General features: G+C 48.7%; 1 protein-coding gene across 9 annotated transcripts in view; it reads right to left on the bottom strand.

Annotated features, from left to right (window-relative positions):
- Positions 1-21,741, bottom strand: part of SLC9A8 (solute carrier family 9 member A8) — a 63,924-nt gene that overhangs the window by 23,619 nt on the left and 18,564 nt on the right. For all 9 annotated transcript variants that reach the window (XR_003901276.1, XR_003901277.1, XR_003901278.1 and 6 more), the window contains 6 exons: positions 19,844-19,902; positions 14,665-14,748; positions 12,135-12,236; positions 10,998-11,032; positions 5,854-5,997; positions 509-647 (listed from right to left, as the gene is read on the bottom strand). Coding sequence is in view for 6 of the 9 variants with exons in the window: in XM_029918286.1 (XP_029774146.1) it covers positions 509-647; positions 5,854-5,997; positions 10,998-11,032; positions 12,135-12,236; positions 14,665-14,748; positions 19,844-19,902 (563 nt within the window). In the remaining 3 variants the exon portion in view is untranslated. The remainder of the gene's footprint in view (positions 1-508; positions 648-5,853; positions 5,998-10,997; positions 11,033-12,134; positions 12,237-14,664; positions 14,749-19,843; positions 19,903-21,741) is intronic.

The following is a 21,741-nucleotide window of genomic DNA, read 5'->3' as shown; positions in this document are numbered from 1 at the left end:
AAGGCGTCATTGGCCTTAAGGAGCCTCTTTCCGCCTCGGGCTGGGAAAGCTTATGGGCCGTTAATGCAATCAGTGAGTGAATAACCTGGACGGAGCTCAGTTTAGAAGTCTCTTCTCTGGTCTCCCAGACAAACACTTTCAGTGGGGTGATGACTTAGACAAGTTGATATTTCCAGAGGAAATTAATTTCCAGTTCTCTGAATGTGAAAAGTGAGGCAGCAGAAACCGAAACTCTGAACTGAGAAGCTCCCCCGAATCAGACCCAACTGGGATCTGAAGCTTTGAACAGTGACGTCCTAAATCCTACATGTCAAATCTAAAACTCCTTGAGTTTCAATTAAAGTGATCCTCAAACCAAAACTAAAAAAAAAAAAAGGTCCTTCCTCAAACTCAACCTTAGACTAGAACTGGCCCCCAGCCTCCTTAAGGAAGGGGAGAAAATGGCTGAAGGGGAGTGTAATTACGAAAATCTTCTGAGCCACGCATGCTCATCATATTAAAAGGATATTAGTGCAGAGATTAAGCCAGTGAGGGTGCCGAGTGCCGCTGAGCCAAAGAACATTTTGAGGAAGTAGCCAAGGGCTTGTAAAAATGTTTGCCACCCACTGACGTCTGACATATTTTTCCTTGTTAAACCTTCAGCTGTGCTAGGAAATAGAAGAAAAACAGGAAGAAGTTAGAATGTTATAGACAAAGTTATTAGAAATTAACTAAAACGCAGAACTTGATTTCTTGCTTAGGCGCCCCTTCATTCATTCATTCATTCACGCCGTCATTCGGTTGGGTCACTTATTTGTTCGCCTACTTTGTTGCAGGCATGGTTTCAGGGGGTCCGGAGAGAGTAGAGTCCCCGCCCGGGAAGGGCCACTTTGGTCTGGTGAGAAAGACAAACCAATGACCACCTTGGGGAAGGAAGGGAAAGGGCTGCAGAAACACAGGGTGGGCACGGTTCCTCGTGACACGTGGGCTGGGTTGTGGTTTAGGAAAAAGAAGAGGTAACAGGTGAAGAAATGAGGGAAAGTGCCCCAGGCAGAGGGGACCGCACGAGCAGAGGCAAGGAGCCCAAGAATGCACAGCACATTCCGGGAGCTTCAACTACACAGATCAGCAGGGAAGGAACCCAGGAACAGGACAGGGGCGGAGGCGCCAGTCACGGGGGACAGGGGCACGAGAAGAGGCAAGGCCAGCGGCCACGGCAGACGTGTGAAAGGCTTCTGATGAACCAAGCTAAAGAGACGGTAGTTCATCCCAAAGGCACTAGGAAGCCATGGGGGGTGTTTCCAGTCTAGGGGCATGGCTCCTGGGATAAAACCTAGTCTTAAGCGATGGCAGGAAATCAGGTGAGAACAGGGCAACCTAAAGGTGTCACTGGGTGGGGGGGGGGCGGCACCTGGGTGGCTCAGTGGGGTAACCGTCCGACTCCTGGGTTTGGCTCAGGTCATGATCTCATGGTTCAGGAGTCTGAGCCCTGCATCCAGCTCTGTGCTGATGGCTTGGGGTTCTCTCTCCCTCTCTCTGCCCCTCCCTTGCTCAGGCTCTTTCTCTCTCAAAATAAATAAATTTAAACTTAAATAAAAAAATAGTGTCACTGGGTACAGGCTGAGAGAGGCATTAGGGACAATTAAAGGAACTTTCCTTTTAGGACAGAGCAAAGTAAAATGTCAGAAGTCTTTAACTTCAGTTAATGGTTTTATCCCTACAGGGACAACCATTAGACCAGGACAACGGAGTTCTCCTCCTCAGAGATCCTCTTCCTGCCGGGTTCTCCCCTGAGACCACCTCCAATGGGTCCCCCTCTCTCCTTCCGCCCCTTACCACCCTCGGTTCTGGCCGCGCGCTGCGTCACTCTGTCTAAACATCCTGTCTTCCTGGGCACCGACCCATTTCCACTCACTGGCCTGGACGGCCCCTTCAAAACGCACAATCGGACCGGGTCACCGGCCTGTTCAAACCCACCCACAGATCCTGCTGCTCTTCGGAAGGGAGCCCAGGCCACACATGACCTGGCTCCTCCGCCCTCGTGACCCCATCTCCCCCTCATTCAGGAAGGGCCCCACTGTCATGGGCGCCTCTCTGTCAGTCATCTTTCCCTGTTCCCTGTCCCCAGCTAACTTCCCAGCTTGTTCCTCAGAACCCAGGCCCATGTCACTTCCTTGGGGACCGCTGGCCTGACCCCTCACATATACAGGCTCTCCTGGTGCCTGACTTCTTCACAGCAAATGCCACGCCAGAGGCACTTGTGAAGACCGTGCCCGCATCCACCTCGTTCCCTGCCACAAGTCCAGGACCCGAGGCAGAGCCTAGCATACAAAGACCCTCAGTAAATTTCTGCTGGACCAGTAAACAAAACCAAGAATTGCCAATAGAAATATTGTTTCATTAATCAGTGTTTCATGAATTGCTATAAATTTTAAAGTAGGAAAATCTCTGATAAAAGGGTGGCTTGATCAGATAACCTCAGGAAGTTTTCAGGAGTGATTTGCAGCACAGTGTAACATAATAAAGGTTCTGAAAAGTCCTGCAAAAAAGAAATCTAACTTTTCACAAACAAGTCTTCCAAAGTCACCTGAATGCACAGCTCCCCCACTGCGTGCTTTCCCAGCAGATCACAGGTCAACACCCCACGAGCAAGCGTTCTCGGTGGGCAAGTGCCCCCCCACAGTTCCCAGAGCCCCCTCACCCCTGACCCCCGTATCGCTGCCACAGCCAGCACGCTGGCTGGAGCCTTGCTTTCCTTTCACCTGGAGGCCCCACGGAAGTGACTCCCTGGTGAGGTCACACCAAGGGCTGATAGCACACCCGGGGTGGAGGCCAACAACTTCTTAACTCAAGATAAATGAAATTCGAATTCGGACTCTTTCTGGCCTGGTGAATGTCTACATTTTTGTTTTTCAGGTCCTGTTTCTCCCACTTTGAAGAACGCGAGACAAGGGCCTCGGGATCCGTTTCACGAGCTCGCGCTGCAGCTGGAGAGCAAAGACGGGGTTTCCTCTACAGCAATGATCATACGAATACGCGGTCATACTAACCAATCACAGCGAAACATAATTAAATTAAAATTAACGAAGAAATGGAAGACAGCTTTCTGAAACTTGAAAGTGAAAACATCAAAAAAGGGGGAATTCATCCACATACTCAGCTGCAAAGAGCACCGGTCAGGTCTCTTTGAAAGCAGTCACTTACGAAGCACACTGAAACAAGAAGGGGCCCTCCCCTGTAAGCGCGGAAAGCGGAAGCCGCGCTCTCGCCCTCCCCTCTCCTCTTCAACCTCAAGATGCGGCGGCGCCTCACCGGGCAGGGTGGCCCAGAAGCCTCGCTCGGACCCCTCGGCGTGGCCGTCTCTCTCGGGCCCAAGGCACTGTGCTCACTCCTCTGTGCACAGCTTTCTCCCACCGTGGACCGAGCTCCGTCAAGTCCGGAGGGCCTCTGAGCGACGTCTGGCCCCTGGAGGGCCCTCCCCGGACGCCGGTCCTCAGCGCGTCCCACCGGACCGTCCGCCGGTAGTGGGGGTGGGGGCGGCCGCTGGAGACGTGCATGTGGCCCACGGACCCACTTCTGGGAACTGCCACCGCAGGCGACCTTGGCCTTCAACAGCACTTTTCCAGGAAGAAGCTTTGGCTACTTACTGTGACTCCTTCATTTCTCATTTCTAATTTTCAAAAGAAAGTATCTTCTCATCTTTTTAACCTTCTGTTAAAGCCTTTAGCAGAAAACCTTTAACCTTTTCCTCCTGGAAACGCTCAGAAAAGGCCCTCCTTCTGATTTTTAAAAACAAAATAGAGATAAAGCAGCTGAGTTGAGCTCCTAATGCATAAAAATAGCTCATGATGTCACCTCCAATTTGGACAAAATACTTTATCACAAATGGTCAATGTGTTGTCAAGACACGGAACAAAGTCAAAACCCAGAAGTGAAAAGGCTTTCAGAGGACACCTTAAATAAGAAAAAATACTGCCATCAAATTTTTCTAAAGGAGGGTCTTCTCTTTAGCATGATGCCTGAGAATTTCCTAATAAAGCCACAGAAACTTCTTGCCAGGAGAAATGTGAAAAAGCCTTGATAATGAGGAACTTGGTAAATAGATCATAGTAAGTTCGCAGAAAGGAATACTCTGTAACCGGTAAAATGATGTTATGGAGGGTTGTTTTTCAGGGGAAAAGTTACAACACAGCATACGGAGGACAAGGCCATCTAAATAAAATGTGTGTATATTTGTACCAAATTGTTAACTGTAGGGACCTCTGGGGGATAGTAATACATGTGACCTCTCTCTCTGCGTTTTCTAAATTTTATGTAAAGAATAGACGTATTACTTTTAGAATAACAAAAATATTTTAAAAGTCTTTTTTTTCTTTCCTTTTTCTTTTCGGTTTTGTTTAAGATCTGTTAAGCACCTCTTGCAGTTAATTAAGCGACACTTGGGAAAGTTCTTCCTGCAGAAGTCGGCCAGCACTAGGACAAAGACATGAAGCGGTGACTGCAGGACGGGCGTAGAAGAGGACAGGGTCTCACATCAACTGATGTGCGATGCTTGTCACACGGGACTGTATTTATTCGATCCTCAAATCCAATCCGGAGCTGGGGCATTATGCCCCTCACTTTCCTGCTGAGACACACGTGGCTCAGGGTCACACGGCTGTAAGTGGCATTGCTGGGACTTGAACCCAGGTCAGACTCATCCCAAACCCTGAGTTCCTTCCACTATAAACAGGTCATTTTATTCTACATTAAATGCTAAATGTCGTCGCTGACGAAGCTCTCGAGGAAATGCTAAATACGCCGAAGTGGTGACGCTTGGCAAGGAACCCCGGAACGGGAAACGGGTCAGTATTTGGATAATGGAGATTCTGCTCTTTAGCAGAACACAGACTGGCTCCTAATTCTCTTAGCTCGTCCGTGAAACACTGTCTGAGGCTCTTTTCTCCAACTTCTTTGACTACCTGTGCCTTCTCTGTTTTTGGTAAAACTTTTCGGGGCTCCCACCCATACATGCTCATAAACACCTCAGAAGACCGAGTTCAAGGAGAACAGCCTGAGTCAGAGAAACACATCTGAGATGACCTTAAACTCATTTCATTTCTTTTCCTCAATGGCTTCTTGACATTTTATGATTCATCTATAATTTCTCAGGTTCTACCAACAAGGGCAGTTATGCCAATGAACATTTGAAAACAAATCAGTTTCCAAGGGAGCTTTCCCACAATAGCATCTCAAGGTGAGACGCCTGTTGGTTGGTGTCACTGCCTTCTCTCACAGCTGTGACGGGGAAGGTGACGGGCAACAGCGCCCACGTGGGAGAGCAGGGCCGCTGTTTACAGTGTTTGTCCGCACCTACGCTGTCCAAACACAGTACGTCAGCTGGCTGCTCCCTCATCCTGAGCTCGAGCCCCGAGTGCGGCTCTGCGCTCACAGTGAGGAGCTTGGGGGGCTTCTCTCCCCTCCCACCTCGGGCCTCATGGGATTCGCCACCCCAAACCCTTGCTCACTTGAGCACTCTCTAAAAAACCCAAAACAAAACAAAAACCCCCAAGCGCCTAATTTCTTGGGACTTACTCCAAAACAAATGAATCAGAAGCTGTGAGAGCAGGGCAGGGAATGCTCTGGTTAATAAGCACCCCGGGGGGCGCGGACAAGGAGCTGGGCTTGAAAGCACTGCTGAAAGGTAGGTGCTAGAAGGGGGCTCTCCTGAGTCAGCCAGGCGCCTTGACAGCACTGCTGGGGCGTGGCAGCGCCTCTCAGGACCGAAGACAGAGAGGCGAGGGGACGCATCACCCAGATGACCAGGACTGTGCGGAGGTCCCTGCCCCTCTGACACAGGGACCTCAGAGCGGTCCTTGAGGAAAGGACACTCACTTGGTCAGGACAATGGAGACGGCGTCGTTGAGAATACTCTCCCCAAAAACCAGCATGTTGAGCACCGGGTCCACGTGAAGGGCGTTGAAAATAGCAATAGTGGCCACCGGATCGACCGCAGAAATCAGGGAGCCAAACGCAAAGCTGTAAAGAAGAGAAAAGGAGGGGTAATTCTGCAATGCTGATCACGTGGTCCACACAGAAAGCATCCAAGCCACAGTGTGATAGGACGTATTCACACACGCTGGGGCTCAAGTAACTCCGGAAGACGGACTATTTCCCCCACTTACAGTATCTGCTGGTTGACACTGTGGGCGGGCGGTGAAAGGCCCACTCCACAAGCCTTTGTTGGAAACGGCCTGGTTTGCCGCCGGAAGTACCAAGACGTTATTTGACCAATGACAGATGGGAGACTTTTGCTTAGAATACATCACAGACATCCCAGCCTGGACCTTTTTCAGAGCAGCTGGAAGCAGGATGGCTCAGGAGGCCTCGCCCACAGCTCCTGGGTATGACCTCTGCTTCTCCCCTTGCCACCAGGCCACCAGAGTGCCACCTGTGACTGACTGCAGCATCTGCTCAGATTTGCAACATGTAAGAAAGTGCTGAAGTCAGCGGCAACCCCACTGTGCCTCGAGGGGACAGGTGGTGTGGGCGGTGGACACCGACCCCCGAGGGGCCTCCCAGCAGACCCGCAGCTCCCCCAGCAGTGCCCAGGAAGGTGGAATTACCTCCACAAGGAGGCACTAACGGCAAACACGGATGTGGCACTTCGCGTCTAGTAACTCAATACTCCACACAGCAACCATGTGCGGTGGTACTGTTTCCACCACCATTACGTAAGCCAAAACAGGGACAATGAGGCTAAGCAACCTGTCCAAGGTCAGAGAGCTACGAAGTGTCAGGAGCCAGGATCCAAACACTGGCCGTCTGGTCCCGAGTCCGTGCTCCTCACTGCGACACCAGATACAGCTATATCCAGAGACCAAGGCCGATTTGGAAAATGGCAAGTGTTATGTGGGAGGTCACAGTGATCTGGTGCGTGGCAGGGGATGGGCCACTTACAGTGGACGGTCAGGAAAGGTTTCTCTGAAGAGATGACACTTACTTAAACAAGGACCTACATGACAAGAAGCAGATGGCCACGTCAGGATCTGGGGACAGACTCCCCAGCTCCCTCTGAGGTGGGGGCACACTTGGCGGCCTGAGTAACAGGTGAGTGTGGCCGTGGCCCCGTGAAGGGCAATGGCAGGGGATGTCAGAGGCTGGGCAAGCAAGGCCGGGCCTCGAGGGCCTCCTCAGGAGTCTGGATGACTTACTTTCTCTCCCTGTTTCCTTTTACCCTTCGGGAGTTCCTGCGAGCCTTCCAATCCCTTCAAATGCCCGGCTCAGCAGACAGATTAGGTCTGCCCCCTTCTACAACTTAGACAAAGCAGGGACCCTCAGGGGGCAGACGTGGGGAGAGATGGGGGCCAGAGCCTGTCCCCTCCGCTTCATGCCCTCACCAGGCTTGCAGTCTGGAAGGGAAGGGGAGCTACTGGCCCGGGGTGGGGGTGTGCCTGCTCAGCAGCCCTGCATGGGTGCAGGGGGAGCAGAGCCAGTGGGAGGGGACGCCTGGTGGCCTTGCCAGCGGTAGCCTGCTTTGTGAGTCAGTAATCTGGTACTCGGACTTCCAGGGCAGCTCCCAGTGTTGAATGAATGTGAACTTGTGCGGGAAGCCTGCTCACCTCAAGGACAGCTGGGTCCCAAGCTGAGGAGCAGACCCCGAGAGACAGTCTCTGTTCAGAGCTCAGTTCCAGACCCGCCCTGTCCTCAAAGGCTGCCACATGCCACCTGCCTCCCGCCCTCGCTGTGAGTGCCAAGGGGTGGGCACTGTGTTTTAGTCATGGGTACATTCCCAGGATCTGTGCTGAGCACGGGCCAGAGGTATTTGTGGAAGGCGGGCCAGGGAGAGAAGGACAGGCACCACCACCGAATGGCTGCCAACCTGAGGGTCCCCGCTGTGCGGGCAGCCCAGCCTTGAGGCCCCTCTGCTGTAGCCTGGACCCAGAGCTGGTCTCTTCCCTCATCCTTGATTCCCACTCTCCTCACCAGGGGCCCCAAGGAAAAACCATGTCTACAAAGGTTATTCTGAGGAGAGAGGGAGGCCAGGAAGGAGGAAGCTGGGAGCCTTTGGTGGCTCCGGTGCTGGGTGCTGACTTTGTGCGGCTCAGTTGGCCCCTTCCCTCCATTCCTGAGGACAGTGCACACAGTCAGCCACAGTTCTCTGTGCTCAGTGTCCACACCCCTGGTTTTGGTAACAGCACCCCAACCTCCCTCTGGGGAGCCACACCTCCTCTACCTTCCACCTGTACAGTTGATGGGGCTCTAGGAGGAAGCAAGGGACCCAACGCTGGTCAAAGACGGCCATCACCAGGTCTTTTACCAGATCACTGGGAATTAGATTGACCCCTTGGCGGAGATGGCTAAAGTGAAGGTGGTGTGAGCCCAGAGCCACCAGTGCTGCCGTGGGGTGGGGGTGGGGGACAGTGTGCCCGAGGATGAAGCCCGTCGGGAAGAATGGATGGAGATGCAGTGAGAAGAGAGTCCTGGACACAGTACCGCCCTAGAAGCTGTCAGGAGGGACGCCATCACGCCGGGACGCTTCTGTTCTATAAGCCAACAACCCTTTTCTGTTTTGCTAAAACTAGCTGTGCTGGGTTTCGGTTGTGCTAAGAGGCCTGGCTGATGTTCTGTCACGGTCCCTGTGGGAACCTGAACTGAAACCAGAGCAGGACCTACAAGACCGATGGATGAATGGACAGAGGGATGGATGGAAAGATCTGCACTGAAGCAAACTCAGTGACACGGTCATCGCAGAACCCAGCTGGTGTCATCTGGGCGTTCGCTGTACCTGCTTTACCTTTTCTGTAGGTTCAGAATTTTCATAATAAAAAGCTGGGGGGGAAATGCTCTGCACACGCCATCTAACACACTCAGCTTGGGTCGGGGATCTGCATGGGGGCAGAGTGCTCCCGGAGCACAGAAGTATCAACGGCCTGATTCACGAGAGGTCGGACCCCAAGGGGTCACTTGGCTGTGCCGCCAGCTGCTCCCCCGCCCTCGCTCGTGCCGGCCCTCCAAAAGGCCAGCAGGTACAAGTTCAACCGGAAAACATGTTTTCTTGATTGATTCCATCATCTCAAAGGAGACAGCGACACCAACAAAGTGGAAAGGAAACGGACTGAGACGGAGAAGTGTCTACACCTGACACTTCTACTCAGCAGAAATGTCTCTGCAATATAACCTTCTGTTTGACAAAGTTACGTTGATGTTTTCCATTGTGCAGAGGTCTGCGGGGCTTATGTTGCCCTAAGTGGCATTTTGAAAAGTTGATTTTAAGTTGTCAGCATTTGGGGCGCCTGGGTGGCTCAGTCCGTTGGACGTCTGACTCCTGGTTTTGGCTCGGGTCAGGATCTCACAGGCTCAGGAGTTAGTTCGAGCCCCACGTTGGGCCCTGCACACAGACAGTGAAGAGCCTGATTCTCTCTCTCCTTCCCACTCTCTCTGCCCCTCCTGTGCGTGTTTTCTCTCTCTCTCACAATAAATAAACTTAAAAAAAAAAAAAGTAACTTGTCAACATTTAAAACTAGGAATCGCTCTAATTAAAATCTACAAACCTGGTCTCTTTCAAAAAAAATTTTTTTTTTGCTAATATCTACTCATTCTGCACCTGTATTCGCCCACGGCGATTACCAGGTGGAGCCGAGGCGTGGCTGTCCCCTTCCGACAGGTGCACTTGTCAGATGCCCATTGTGGCCACCCCTGGACACCGGCAGTTCCCGCTGGTAAGTGCTGGACCAGGCCCCGTGGCTGTGGGTTTGCAACTGCGGCTGACTTCCCCCAGAGCGCTCCCCGTCTGCGGGACGGTCCCTTTCTAACAGGAAAGGACGTGCCTGCACATGGAGAGAGAATCCCTGCCTGGCTCGTCCTGCTTGGTGAAGGGACAATTCTTTCAGTCCTGTCTCCCTGCGCATCCCAACAAACATCGGTTTAATTCAACTTCACAAGAATTTATCGAGCATTTTCTGTTTCTCTACACAGTTGCCCCAAAGCAGGCTGAAGGACTGAATGCTGGGACATCTTTGTGTGGCTAGGATGGGGCATGTGTTTTCACCTGCAAAATACCCACAAAATGCAGGGCCTCACTGCTCCTTTATTTCCACCTCCCTAAATGTGATCTTTGCTACTTGTTTATATAGAGACTATCTTACAACAAAAGCTCCAAAAGTTATGGCTTGGGGCAAGAGGAGACTGGACCGACTGATCTCAGAGACACAGTTCCCATGAAAATGGCTCTGAGATTCGAGCCCCCAAGTTGCTGAAGACTGACAGCTCTGACCGGCCTGAATGGGGACAGCGGGGTGAACACCTCAGGCTCGCTTCCTGGCCCCACCCAGGCCACAGCAGCAAGCACTCACGGTGCAGAAACACAGACTGAGGCTGCACACTCACTAGACTTCCCAGTGAGGGGAGGACACCAGGCCTCACTCTGTGTGTGCACTTCCTGAGCCCTGGATTGGGTACCATCCAGGGGCTAGCAGCCTAGGTTGCTTCTTGCTATGTCAATGAAGGAAATTCCTGGGCTGGGCTCTTAGACAGCAACGCTCAGTGCTCACTGGAGTAGCTTCAGACTGATGGAGATACCCACGGTGGAGACCCTGGCCCTGACTGCTCCCCCGACCCTACCCCACGCCTGGCTTGGTGGGAATCCCAGAGTAAAGATACACACCTCACTCCCCCTCCATCTATCAAGAGGACAGTTTTTCATTGTGGCCACTGAAAAGACTCAGAAATTAGGTGAGGATGATTCTGGATAATGCAAGATGCAGTGGGTGGTGCTGGGGAGGGGGCAGAGTGAACTGACCAGAGAGATTCCCTCCCACGCTTGAACTAAATCAGTTATTTCAATCAGCAATGCTCTGACTAGAGATCTTCGATATGGTTTTGATTAACTTCTGAGCCACAAGTTAATTCAGCAGAAATCATCAGCAAAACAAAGAGACAGACAGAACAGAGAAATACCGCACCCAGGAATCAACAAGGAGAAAACTTTCCCCAGTCTGAAAAGTAGTCACACAGTGGTGACCGTAGGAAGGATTTACCTGTCTGTCATGTTGAGTTTAGAGATTACATCAGCCTGTAAAATAAAACACACAAACACACAGACACAAAAAAAACCCCCTGGAGAACAGCCAAGAAGATTAAAATGTCCATTAGTGCTTTATTAGAAACTAATAAGGACATTAATCTTCAGTCCCCAAACCACTCGAAAAATAAAGAAAACTCCTCTAGGTTTTAGTTTAAGCATGCATTCGATCATTATACAAAAACAAAAGTACATGAACGTTATGTTTCTCAAGCCAAATTAAGTCTAGTTTTAAGTTTATTCCCGTTTGCTACTAGAAGCTGAGCAGAGACGGTTCCATGACGGACAGATTTATTGTGCTGGTGCTGCTGAAGCAGCCGTGCAGGGGACCATCAGAGGCAGTGCGCTCTGGCCGATGGCTACCGACAGAAGCAAACACATCTGACAGACACGAGAGGCTTGCTAGTCACCCAGGCGCCTGACCCAGACGCCCAGGCTAAGAACGGGGGCAGGCGCGCTTTCTGCAAGTGACCGCAAAAGAAAAGAACTATGACATGCAGAGACATGCAGAGTGCAAAACTATGGATATTACCTTTCTGGGTAGGTTTGGTTTAAATTAATTCAAATTAATTTGAACTCAAAGTACAGAACGCCCAATTGAGGACACTGGGAATTGGTTTGGCAACGGTGGAAAGTCCGGAGCATATAATTCTATAGGTGGACAGCTTAGAATTGAGCGAACATATTCAGAATCAAGTCTGATTTTTAAAATGCAAATTTGTACTAGGAAACGGTGTTTCACTTTGATTCCATTTACCTGATAACACAACTGATACTGTTATAATCCGAAGACCTTGATGGTACACATTCTGCTTTAATATTCTGTCTTAAATTATTGGTTTGCAGATAAGATTAAATACTTTTGGGGATTATGGAGCAGAGTCACTCAATTCCAGATCAAAGCCCTCCGAGGACACTCAGAAACAATTTCAGCCTTTACTGTGCCTCTCCTCCCAGGACAGCGTGTACCTTGAACATGAAACCCAGGCTCCATCAGGTGTCTGTCCCTACCACCCTGCCCCGCCACCCCCCCCCCCCGCACTAGCTCTAAGAACATAAGATTTTCAAGATTTTTCAAAGATGTTTTCCTTACCTGACCCAGAAAATAAATTCCTCCACCTACTACAAAAGCGGAAATTGCCGTACCGAAGACAGCAAACAGGGTGATGGAACCAATATTCTGAAAGAAGTTACCCTGTTTGAAAAAGCAGAAATGAGAGGACTGATCAGGGAAGCCGGGGCAGTCGGTGAAGACGCGCACCCCCTACCTGGCCCTCTGATTCTCTGCAAAGGGCTGGGCCACCTACCTGGTTTGGCTGGACACCCGGGCGTCCTCCCTCACCCCAACGCCAGGTGCCATGGCGTGCATCGCTGGGGCCCCTGTGCAAGCCACTGCCACCTCTGCCCTGGACTGCTGCAGATAGGGACTACCGGGGCCAGTGCTGGCCCCTCCCCCCCCACCTCTTCAAGGGCTTCCAGAATGAGCTTTGGAAAAGCCAAACCTGATTGTGATGCCTTCACTCTGACCTCCTGGTTCCACTCAAAACACAGCTAAAACCCAACCAAAGCCTGGATGTCGGACCCGTGGCCTCGAACCTCCCCTTTGGTCTCTGGATTCCAGTCACCCTGGTGGTTTATGGTTCTTAGAACACATCACGCTCCCTGGCTTGGACCACTCTTGTTGTCTCCTTGCCTGGTGAACCTGAATCACCTTAAGATCCTAGGACAGCCTGACCCTCCCCGAGGGAGGCCTGCTCTGATCCGTTAGCCAGGACAAATCCTATTCTATGCTCTCGGGCACAACAACCCTCTCGTGGTACACGGCCCAAGTCTTTTTTTTTTTAATGTTTGAGAGAGAGAGAGAGAGACCGACCTGAGTCGAAATCAAAAGGAGGATGCTTAACTAACTGAACCACCCAGGCACCCCCACTTCACATTGCTTTGAAATATTTTCATAATCTGCTTACAGTTCTTTTAAGATTTGTTATAAAATGAAAGAGTGAAAGACACTGACTTTTCATTTCTTCTTGCCCGTTCCTTTTTAAATTATCTGAGGTAATAGTTTATAAGACTTGGGAATTTTTTTTTTTTTACATTAAACTTCCTTTTCACTTTTTCTTTGGATAGATGTATAATACAATAACAGCTTTAAAAAACATCTGGACTGAACAATTTAGGACAGTTATGCTTCAGTATCCAGGTGGAAAACTAAAGATTTAATTAGTATGTTTTAACCAAAACTCTCATGACAAATATAACTCATTTAATGAGTTATCAATAATGACAGCGGTCACGTTAATAATAATAGATGATGTTAATAAGGGCAAGGAGCGCCACCAACTATTTAACGCGGTGGGTCACGCTCTGCATACATTCTCTCATCTAGTGCAAACCTTCAAACAACCCTGGAGGCAGGGTTTTAGGGATGTTTTTTGTTTTTAATTTTGACTCTACCCAAAAGACACCTGTAGGGGGCAGCGCATGATTAGGCCTATGTCTGGCTCTAAAGTCTGGGCTCTTTCCCTCTGTCCACGGGTAGGCCAAACCTTCCAACTTTCGCAATTTTTAATCACATTCACAAAATAATTGATGTGTTACTAATATTTTAAGTTGAGTCACTTTTTTATCTCTAAATACATTTAAAGAGGGGCGCCTGGATGGCTTAGTAGAGAATCTGACCCTTGATTTTGGCTCAGGTCACGATCTCACGGTTCATGGGATCAAGACCCACGCTGGGCTCTGCGGGGACAGCACAGGGCCTGCTTGAGATTCCCCTGACCCCGTCTGTCTCTGCCCTTCCCCTGCTCTCGCAAAGCGTGGACATGTACACGTGCACACGCGCGCACTCTCTCTGTCTCAAAAATAAATAAATGAACTTAAAAAGTCAAGGGAAGGACACCCCTTCCCACCCCCACGCCCACCCAAACTGGCTGAAAAGTGAGAAGCTCCCGCCCAGGCAGAAAGAGTCCAGTGGAAGCCGGAGGGCAGAGACCAGAAACGCTGGGGCAGAGCGGGGAAGCGAGCAAGGGCCCGGGAGGCCGCTCTCTGGGCGGAGGAGCCAAGAATGAGCAGAGGAACCGCGGGACGAGGTGATGGGTCGGGAGGAGCTGGAGGGCGGGGACAGGGATGAGGCCCAGACTGGTACGGAGGAGCCCGGCCAGGGAGGGAGTCCGGAGACGACGGGATATCCGGGGGAGCTGGGGCTCAAGGCAGGACACCGAGAGAGGAGACGCTGAAGGATGGAGGGGCCTAAAGAGGGAGGAAGGCCCCACATGGTAAGCTGAGAATCAAAAGGGTTGGGACACACTGTCCTCTGTTTTTTTTTTTTTTTAATTTTAAAAAATATTTATTTTTGAGAGAGAAACGGGGGCAGGAGGGGCAGAGAGAGAGGGAGACACAGAATCCGAAGCAGGCTCCAGGCTCCAGGCTGTCAGCACAGAGCCCAACACGGGGCTCAAACTCACCTCGGAGTCCGCCCCTCCCTCGGTCAGGCACTAGTGCAGTCCCGCTCCCCCTGGGCACCCCGGGGTGTGCCCGCCCAGCCACCGCGGCTCAGTCAGCACCGCCTTGCTGGCACGGGCAGCCACCGAGACCGAAAGCACCGATGCGTGCCTGGGTCTCACCTTGTGTAATGAATATCCTGACTCAAATATAATAGGAGGAAGCAGCAGGAGGAAAAACATATTTGGACGAAACATTTCTTCTTCCTGTTAAATGTAAAACGGGCATTTTCAGAAGCATGGAATTTGTGTAGTTAAGAAACAAAATGCATCAGTGAAGAACCAAAGTAATTGTTCTCATAGGCCCCGCGGAAATGTTCAATGTTTAAAAAAGTACCTGATGATAGAACCAAGCAGCAGAAGACACCAGAGACACAACCAAACCGGCATGAATAAACGTAGGACAAGTGACTTCACAGGGGACCAGTGAACAAGGAACAGCGTCCGAACACATACTGTATGCTTTTTATTCTTTACTTAGGAAAGGAAGTTAGTAACACAGAAAACATTTCAGTTAAAACAGAATGCTTGCGAAAACAAGTCCACAGCCTGAAACCCTCCAGAAAAAAGGTACCGGTCAGCCCTAGAACAATCCACTGGGAGGAAGACTAAACCCTATACGTGTTTAAATCCCTGGCCTTTTCTCCGCCTGTCACAGACGACGGTGCCTTTGTCCTAAACCTGGTTGTAAAGAGACAGTATCCATCCGACGCCCTTGGGCCTCGGGACCCGGCTATAAAGGAAGCCCCTTGCTATGCTTCCAGATTCAAATATTAAGTGCTATTATGAAAGGAATTTCTAGAATATGGCCATCTTCAGGTGAATGACATCATAATTTCATTTTCTATATTAACATCTCTAATGGTTGGCATGTCGGGGGGAAAATCCATACTGGTCTTCAAATCCGAAATGACTACATGTAATACAAAGTCTACTTAATGCTGCAAAGCTAGGCTCTTTTCCATATGAAAATTTCATGTGATTTCTTGTCAAAATCCCTATTCAAAAGAATGGTTAAGTGTGTTCTTACAAATGTACAGCTGTTACCATAGAGCCTAAAACAACATCCAAAGGCTCAAACTAGACACACATGATGACTCCCGAAAATGCCTTTATTAAGTCTCAAAATAGCTGCTCATGTAACAAGCTCATGCCTCCAACTGGGACCACGGGAAAAGAAATGGGCCGATCTCGGGTTTTGTGGGGCAGCCTATTCTCAGGACCTGCACCGGGGGACCACTGCAGGGGACCCACCCGCAGTGGGGTGCACGGGGTCCTCCAGCCTTAATTCACGTCCACCTGGAACCCCAGGATGTGGCTTTCTTTGAAAACAGGGTCCTTGCAGATGTGATTAAGGGAAGAATCCAGATGACATCATCCTGGATTGGGGGGAGGGGGGACCTAAATGCAATAAGAGTGTCCTTACAAGAGACAGGAAAGGACACACAGACACCGAGGACATGTGAAGACGGAGGAGAGAGGGGTTATGTGGCCACAGCCGAGGAATACTTGGGACCACCAGAAGCTACAAAAGCTAATGAAGGATTCTCTCCTAGAGCCTGGATTTGCTCCCACAGGGAACATGGCCCTGCCAACATCCTGATTCCAGCTTTCTGGCCTCTTCAACTATGGGAGAATAACTCTCTGTGGTCTTAAGCCAACCAGGGCTGGTAATTTGTTATCACAGCCACGGGAAATGCATGTCCCACCTTCCGGAGCAGAGTGTTAACAGAAAGATCCCAGGTTCCTTTTGGCAACACTCTCCCCAAAATGGTGTAAGGTGGTTTTAGGTGGTACCTGAGCAGTGGCACTGACCCCCCCAGATTGAGAAAGTCAGCTCTTTTTGCTTCTTTTTCTAGTCTCCATGAAGTCAAAGACACTGCGGTCGGGTGGAGAGGAGAAGGCCTCTCCCAGCGCGCTGACCTCGCCTTGTGACAGGACGGGCTTAATCTCAGATGTTCCAGCAGGCATCTGGACTACTTTGTTTTCATCATGTTTATTTATAAAAATACTGGCTTTCACAGTATTATAATATCTCCTTTAAAATATAACATACAGCATACACCAGTATTCACAACATTATTCACAGTAGCCAAAAGGCAAAAACAACCCAACGGTTCATCAACAGATAAATGGATAAACAAAGAGCCGTATGTCTTAGTCAGCCACAAAAAGGAAGGAAAATCGGACACAAGCTACAGTATGAATGAATCTTAAAAACATCACACTAAGTAAAATAAACCAGACACAAAAGGACAAATGAACGATTCTACTTCCATAAAGTACCTAGAATAGGTAAATTCATAAAGCTAGAAAGTAGAATAGGAGGCTACAAAAAAAAATACTAAAAAAAAAAAGAAAGAAAGAAAACAGAACTGACTGTGGGGTGGGGGGAGTCGGGGAGCTGTTTACGGGGTAGTTTCCATCTGGGATGATAAACCAGTTCTGGAAACAGATAACGGTGATGACTATACAACACTGTGAATGTATTTAATCCCACTGAAATGTGCATTTAAAAATAACTAAAATGATATGTTTCATGTTATATGTTATATATTATTTTTTAAATGCTTATTTATTATTCTGAGAGGGAAGGAGGGAGGGGGAGAGAGGGAGAGAGAGAAAGAGAGAGAGATGGGGGGGCAGGGCAGAGAGAGAGGACTCTCGGGCTCAGCACTCCACCCCACATCCTACTAACCAAACCGTGAGATCAGTGAGATCAAGAGTCAGCTGTTAACCGCTCAACCTATGGAGCCACCCGGGCCCAGGGCTCCTTATGTTGTGTATATTTTACCACAACAAAAGCCTTAAAAAAAAAACTACAAAAAATGTATATACATAAAAAAGCAAGTTGCTTTCAAGACATAAATATGCACGTCTATGATAACGAAGGTGGTGGGAGGCAGGCCGCAGGACAGTCCCGGCACCAGAGCTGCCTGGAAAGAACACCACGCTCCTTTGTTTGCCTCCCCGCCTCGCTCCCCGCTCCCCGCAGCTCCTGGTTTCGAACAGGTGTCCTGCTTCCAGCTCTGGCTTTCCACAAACACCTGTTCCTCCAGGAAGCCCGCCGCAGCCACCGGGCCTGGAAACCTCCGCTTCTCTGAGGTCAAGCCCAGGTTGCCTGGACGGCTCTTGAGGCACTTAATGCCTTCACTACCCAACTCTGTTCACTCGCCTGTACCATTAAACATATTACTATTATTTAACTTGAAAAGTAACATCTACTGAAAAAGAAATTCAACAGAATTGAAGCATATAAAACTTCAGTGGTTGCCACCACTCAGAGCAGGGGCCACCAGCTCGCAGACCCCCAGGCCACACAGCATGGCGGCTTCAGGGTCTCTGCAACGGGGGTTGTGGGCCTGCTGTTCAGGGAGTTTCTGGAGGGGGGGGATGGGCTAGATGGTGCTGGGCATGGAGGAGGGCACCTGCGGGGATGAGCACCGGGCGTCACATACAGGTGACCAATCCCTGGACTCTACTGAACCAGTACTACACTGTGGCTAACTAACTTGAATTTAAATATATACGTTAAACATAAAATAAAACAGAATAGATATACATTCAAAAAAATATATATGTTAAACATAAAATAAAGTAAAAGATAAAAGTTCAAAAAAAAAGAAGTTTCTGCTTCTTCAAGAGAAGCTTGACCTCAAGTATACTGTAGTATAGAGGTGGAATTTAAGGAAAGGTATTAAGCAGGCTGTGTTTCAGCTTATGGGCAAGTAATAAATTGTATCATCTATATTGAATGTATCATAGATAAACTGCTATATAATGACTGTCACTTCAGATAGCTGTGAAATTAGGTGATTAACTAGTTGTTACTTAACCTTCTAATTTCTGTATATGTCTAATTACATGAAATAGAAGTTGGGGTTCTGATTTTTTACTTTGCTTATCTATTTGGAGTGTCATTGTAACTACTGTATTGTAAATGATGGAAAGTAATTGCATATGTTAAAAAAATAGTGTTATATTCTAAAAAAAAATGAATAAAGTAAAAAAAAAAAAAGAGAGAAGCTTGAGGTTCAGGTTCAGGTGTCTATGTGAAATTCCCAGAATGTTATATAGATAGATAAGATTTTAAAATAAAAATAACGCTTTTTATATTGTTTAAAAATCAATTGCTATTTTGAGCAACTGATTTTAAATCAAACACAAAACACACCAGGCTGTCTCTGGGAGTAGGGTAAGGGTGACGGTCTGTGTCCCCTGCCCTAGAAGGAGCCACTGTGAGGGTGCTTCAATGTCACCAGCCGTGGGAGGCAGACACCGGTCACACTGGGCTCCAGGGAGGCCTGCCCAGCCGAGGGGAGCCCTGTCCTCGCAGGGGCTTCACGGAGATTTTGAGACTCCACTTAATGCACACAATACTTCCTGAGTATTACCTGTAACAGTTTCAAATTGTGTTTTAGGTCACACTGTGCGACCTGTTTTGCAAATTTTACACTCTCCAGTTTCACAGGGAACGGAGTTCTCGCACCTAGGAGCTGAATCAAAATCGGACAGGTCTGAATGTGACAAAAGTTAGCCACATCATTCTTTAATATTTTGAAATGAACTTCATTTCCCTCCTCAAAATCAATTTTGTCACCTACGATTTAATCTCAGTACTTAATGTGGGTGCACACGCTGGACTTCGAGTGTCACTTAGTCCCCGTACCACAGGATGCTGCTCCTGCTCTACCCACTGTGTGGACACGAGGGCATGACACCGCGCCCTGGGGACAGCGTGGCACGCGGGGGACAGAGAGCACACAGGGTCACAGGGTCAACAGGTCTGACAGAAGAGGTTCAACTCGACTCCTTTCTAGCTCTGTGATGTGGGACATGTCTCAACCTCTCTGTGGTGGCTTTATCTGTAAAAACAGAGTGATGACAGAAGGCGGTCCTCTACCTCACGTGGTTGTCACGAGGACAACAGTGTGTACGGTAAGCTCTGGCGCTGGACAAATACATTTTGTCTTCCGCTGTCCATGATGACCGCCGGTAAATGTTTTGTGATAATCAGAGGCTTTCCCCTGGACAGCACGTCAGTCTAAGCTTATAAAAATGCAAATAAGTAACAAAACATGGCACACGGAGGACTCCTACGTTAACGTGAAACAGTGTGAGACTGAATGCTTTTTCAGAAAAGTCAGCTGTAATGGTATCAAGCCCAATCCAACAGAATGTTAAAAAATTCATGGGACAATACACACTTTCCTGACAATGAAGCAATGATAAGCCGCCGTCAACTAGCCATCGGTGTCGCTAAAATTAAAGGTATGAGAATGGTTACGCGGGGTACACCTACCTTCCAATTTGCCAGTTTTTTAAACTCTATAATTTTTATAACTGCTCCCATGAGAATACCTGGAAGAGAAAATGTAAAGCTTATGAGAAAGATCACTCAGGATTATCGTTCTAGAGAATCTTCTGGATTTCTGCAAGGCTTCTGTCTGAAAACATACGAATGGAAATCAGGGTGAGCTTCTGAGTCACAAGTTTCCTTCTCACTTGCACCTCAGGTAAACAGACCGTAATGAAGTCGGCGACAATCTGGGGGCAGGGGTGCGGCTGGGGGAACGGAAAGCTTGACAGAACACGACGCCAGCGTGGTCTGCGGGCATGGGAGACTTACCGCCTGTCAGTTTGGCTACATCCACCCGTTTTCAGTGTGAAAGGATAGAAAGCTCACATGCTAAGTTTGCCTTATGCCGCTTGTTCCTACCATTTTCAAAAAAGAATCCCAGCTCATTTTCTTAGACTCGGATGGCAGCTCTATGACTTCGTTAGAGATAAAACCCCACTGCTAAAAATAACCTAAAGTAAAAATTCTGTGAAATTCCTGGAACAAATCAGACCATCCAAGTTCAGGCATGTCTCCTGAAGGCTGACAGGCTCATTACTCTTTCACAAAGAACCCACCAAAAATAATTCTCAAAGAAGCATCGCGGGCACAACTGAAGATTGCTCCGTTACTCCCTAGATAAATGATTTTTAACCCTGCTGATTCCTCAGAATCACCCTGGGAGCTTTTTATAAAGAAGACACCAGAGCAGCACTCCAGACCTACTGAAGCCCAATCTCTGGTAGGGGGTGGTGCAAAGCCTCAAGACCAAGGTCAGCGCTCAAAGACAAACACCTACATCCCTCTGCAGAGGAAGGAGCTTTTCCTCCTCGTCAACAGAAAGCCGAAGAAACACTTTGTTGGCTGGGGGGAGGAGACAGTATTAGAACAGACAAGTTTATCAGGAAAAGGAACTGCACTAACGCTCATCGCCGTTGGGAAGGGGGTTTCAGATGAAAAGAACAGTAACTTTACCTTTATAGACCTCTCTACTCTTTGAACTGGTCCATATTATTAAAACAGTAACAAAATTACTTGGAAAGGTAGACTAAGACAAAATAGATCTGAGCAGTAAAGGGAGTCATGAGCCTAGTTCACTTGCCCGGTGGCATGACAGCGGATTCTAACCTCTCCAGGATTCCCCCCACTACTTCTTTTTTCCTATCCTTTCAAATTGTGTATACATTTTAAGGACTTTTTGTTTTAAGTGTTTTTATTTTTGAGAGAGACAGAGAAACAGATCCATGCTGCAAGGTGGATGAATCTTGGAAACATGCAAAGTGAAATAAGCCAGGCACAAAAGACATGTACTTTATGACCCATTTATATGAAATATGCAGGACAGGCAAATTTAGAGATAGAAATGGCTGCCTTGGGCTGGGGAGGAGGGGCTTGGGGCTGAGAGCTAAAGGGAATGGGGTTTCTTTTTGGGGGGATGAAAATGTTCTAAAATCTACCGTGGAGAAGGTTGCACAACTCTGCGAATAAGCTAAAACTCACTGGACAGTACATTACATGCTGGGTAATGTATCACACGTGAATTATATCGCAATAAACCCGTTGTATTAAAAGTATGAGTCCACTGATGGAAAACGTGCGCAACAGGCAAACCCACAGAGACCAGAAGCAGGATGGAGGCTGCCAGGGGAGGGCAAAGGAGGAGATGGGAAGGGACGGCTCGTGGGTGGGTTGGTGGGTTTCCTTTCACAGCGATGAGAACGTTCTGTAATTAGTGGTGAGGTTGCACGGCCCTGTGAGCACACTGAAAAGCAATGATCTGTAAACCCTGAAACTATGACATTTACAGTATATGAATCATATATATTTTTTTATAATTTTTAAAATGTTTTATTTTTTATTTA

Source organism: Suricata suricatta, chromosome 12 (genome assembly GCF_006229205.1).
Source record: "Suricata suricatta isolate VVHF042 chromosome 12, meerkat_22Aug2017_6uvM2_HiC, whole genome shotgun sequence".
Taxonomy (NCBI): Eukaryota; Metazoa; Chordata; class Mammalia; order Carnivora; family Herpestidae; genus Suricata; species Suricata suricatta.
Note: the sequence above shows the minus strand (reverse complement) of the source record. Positions and strands in the feature narration are given on the sequence as shown.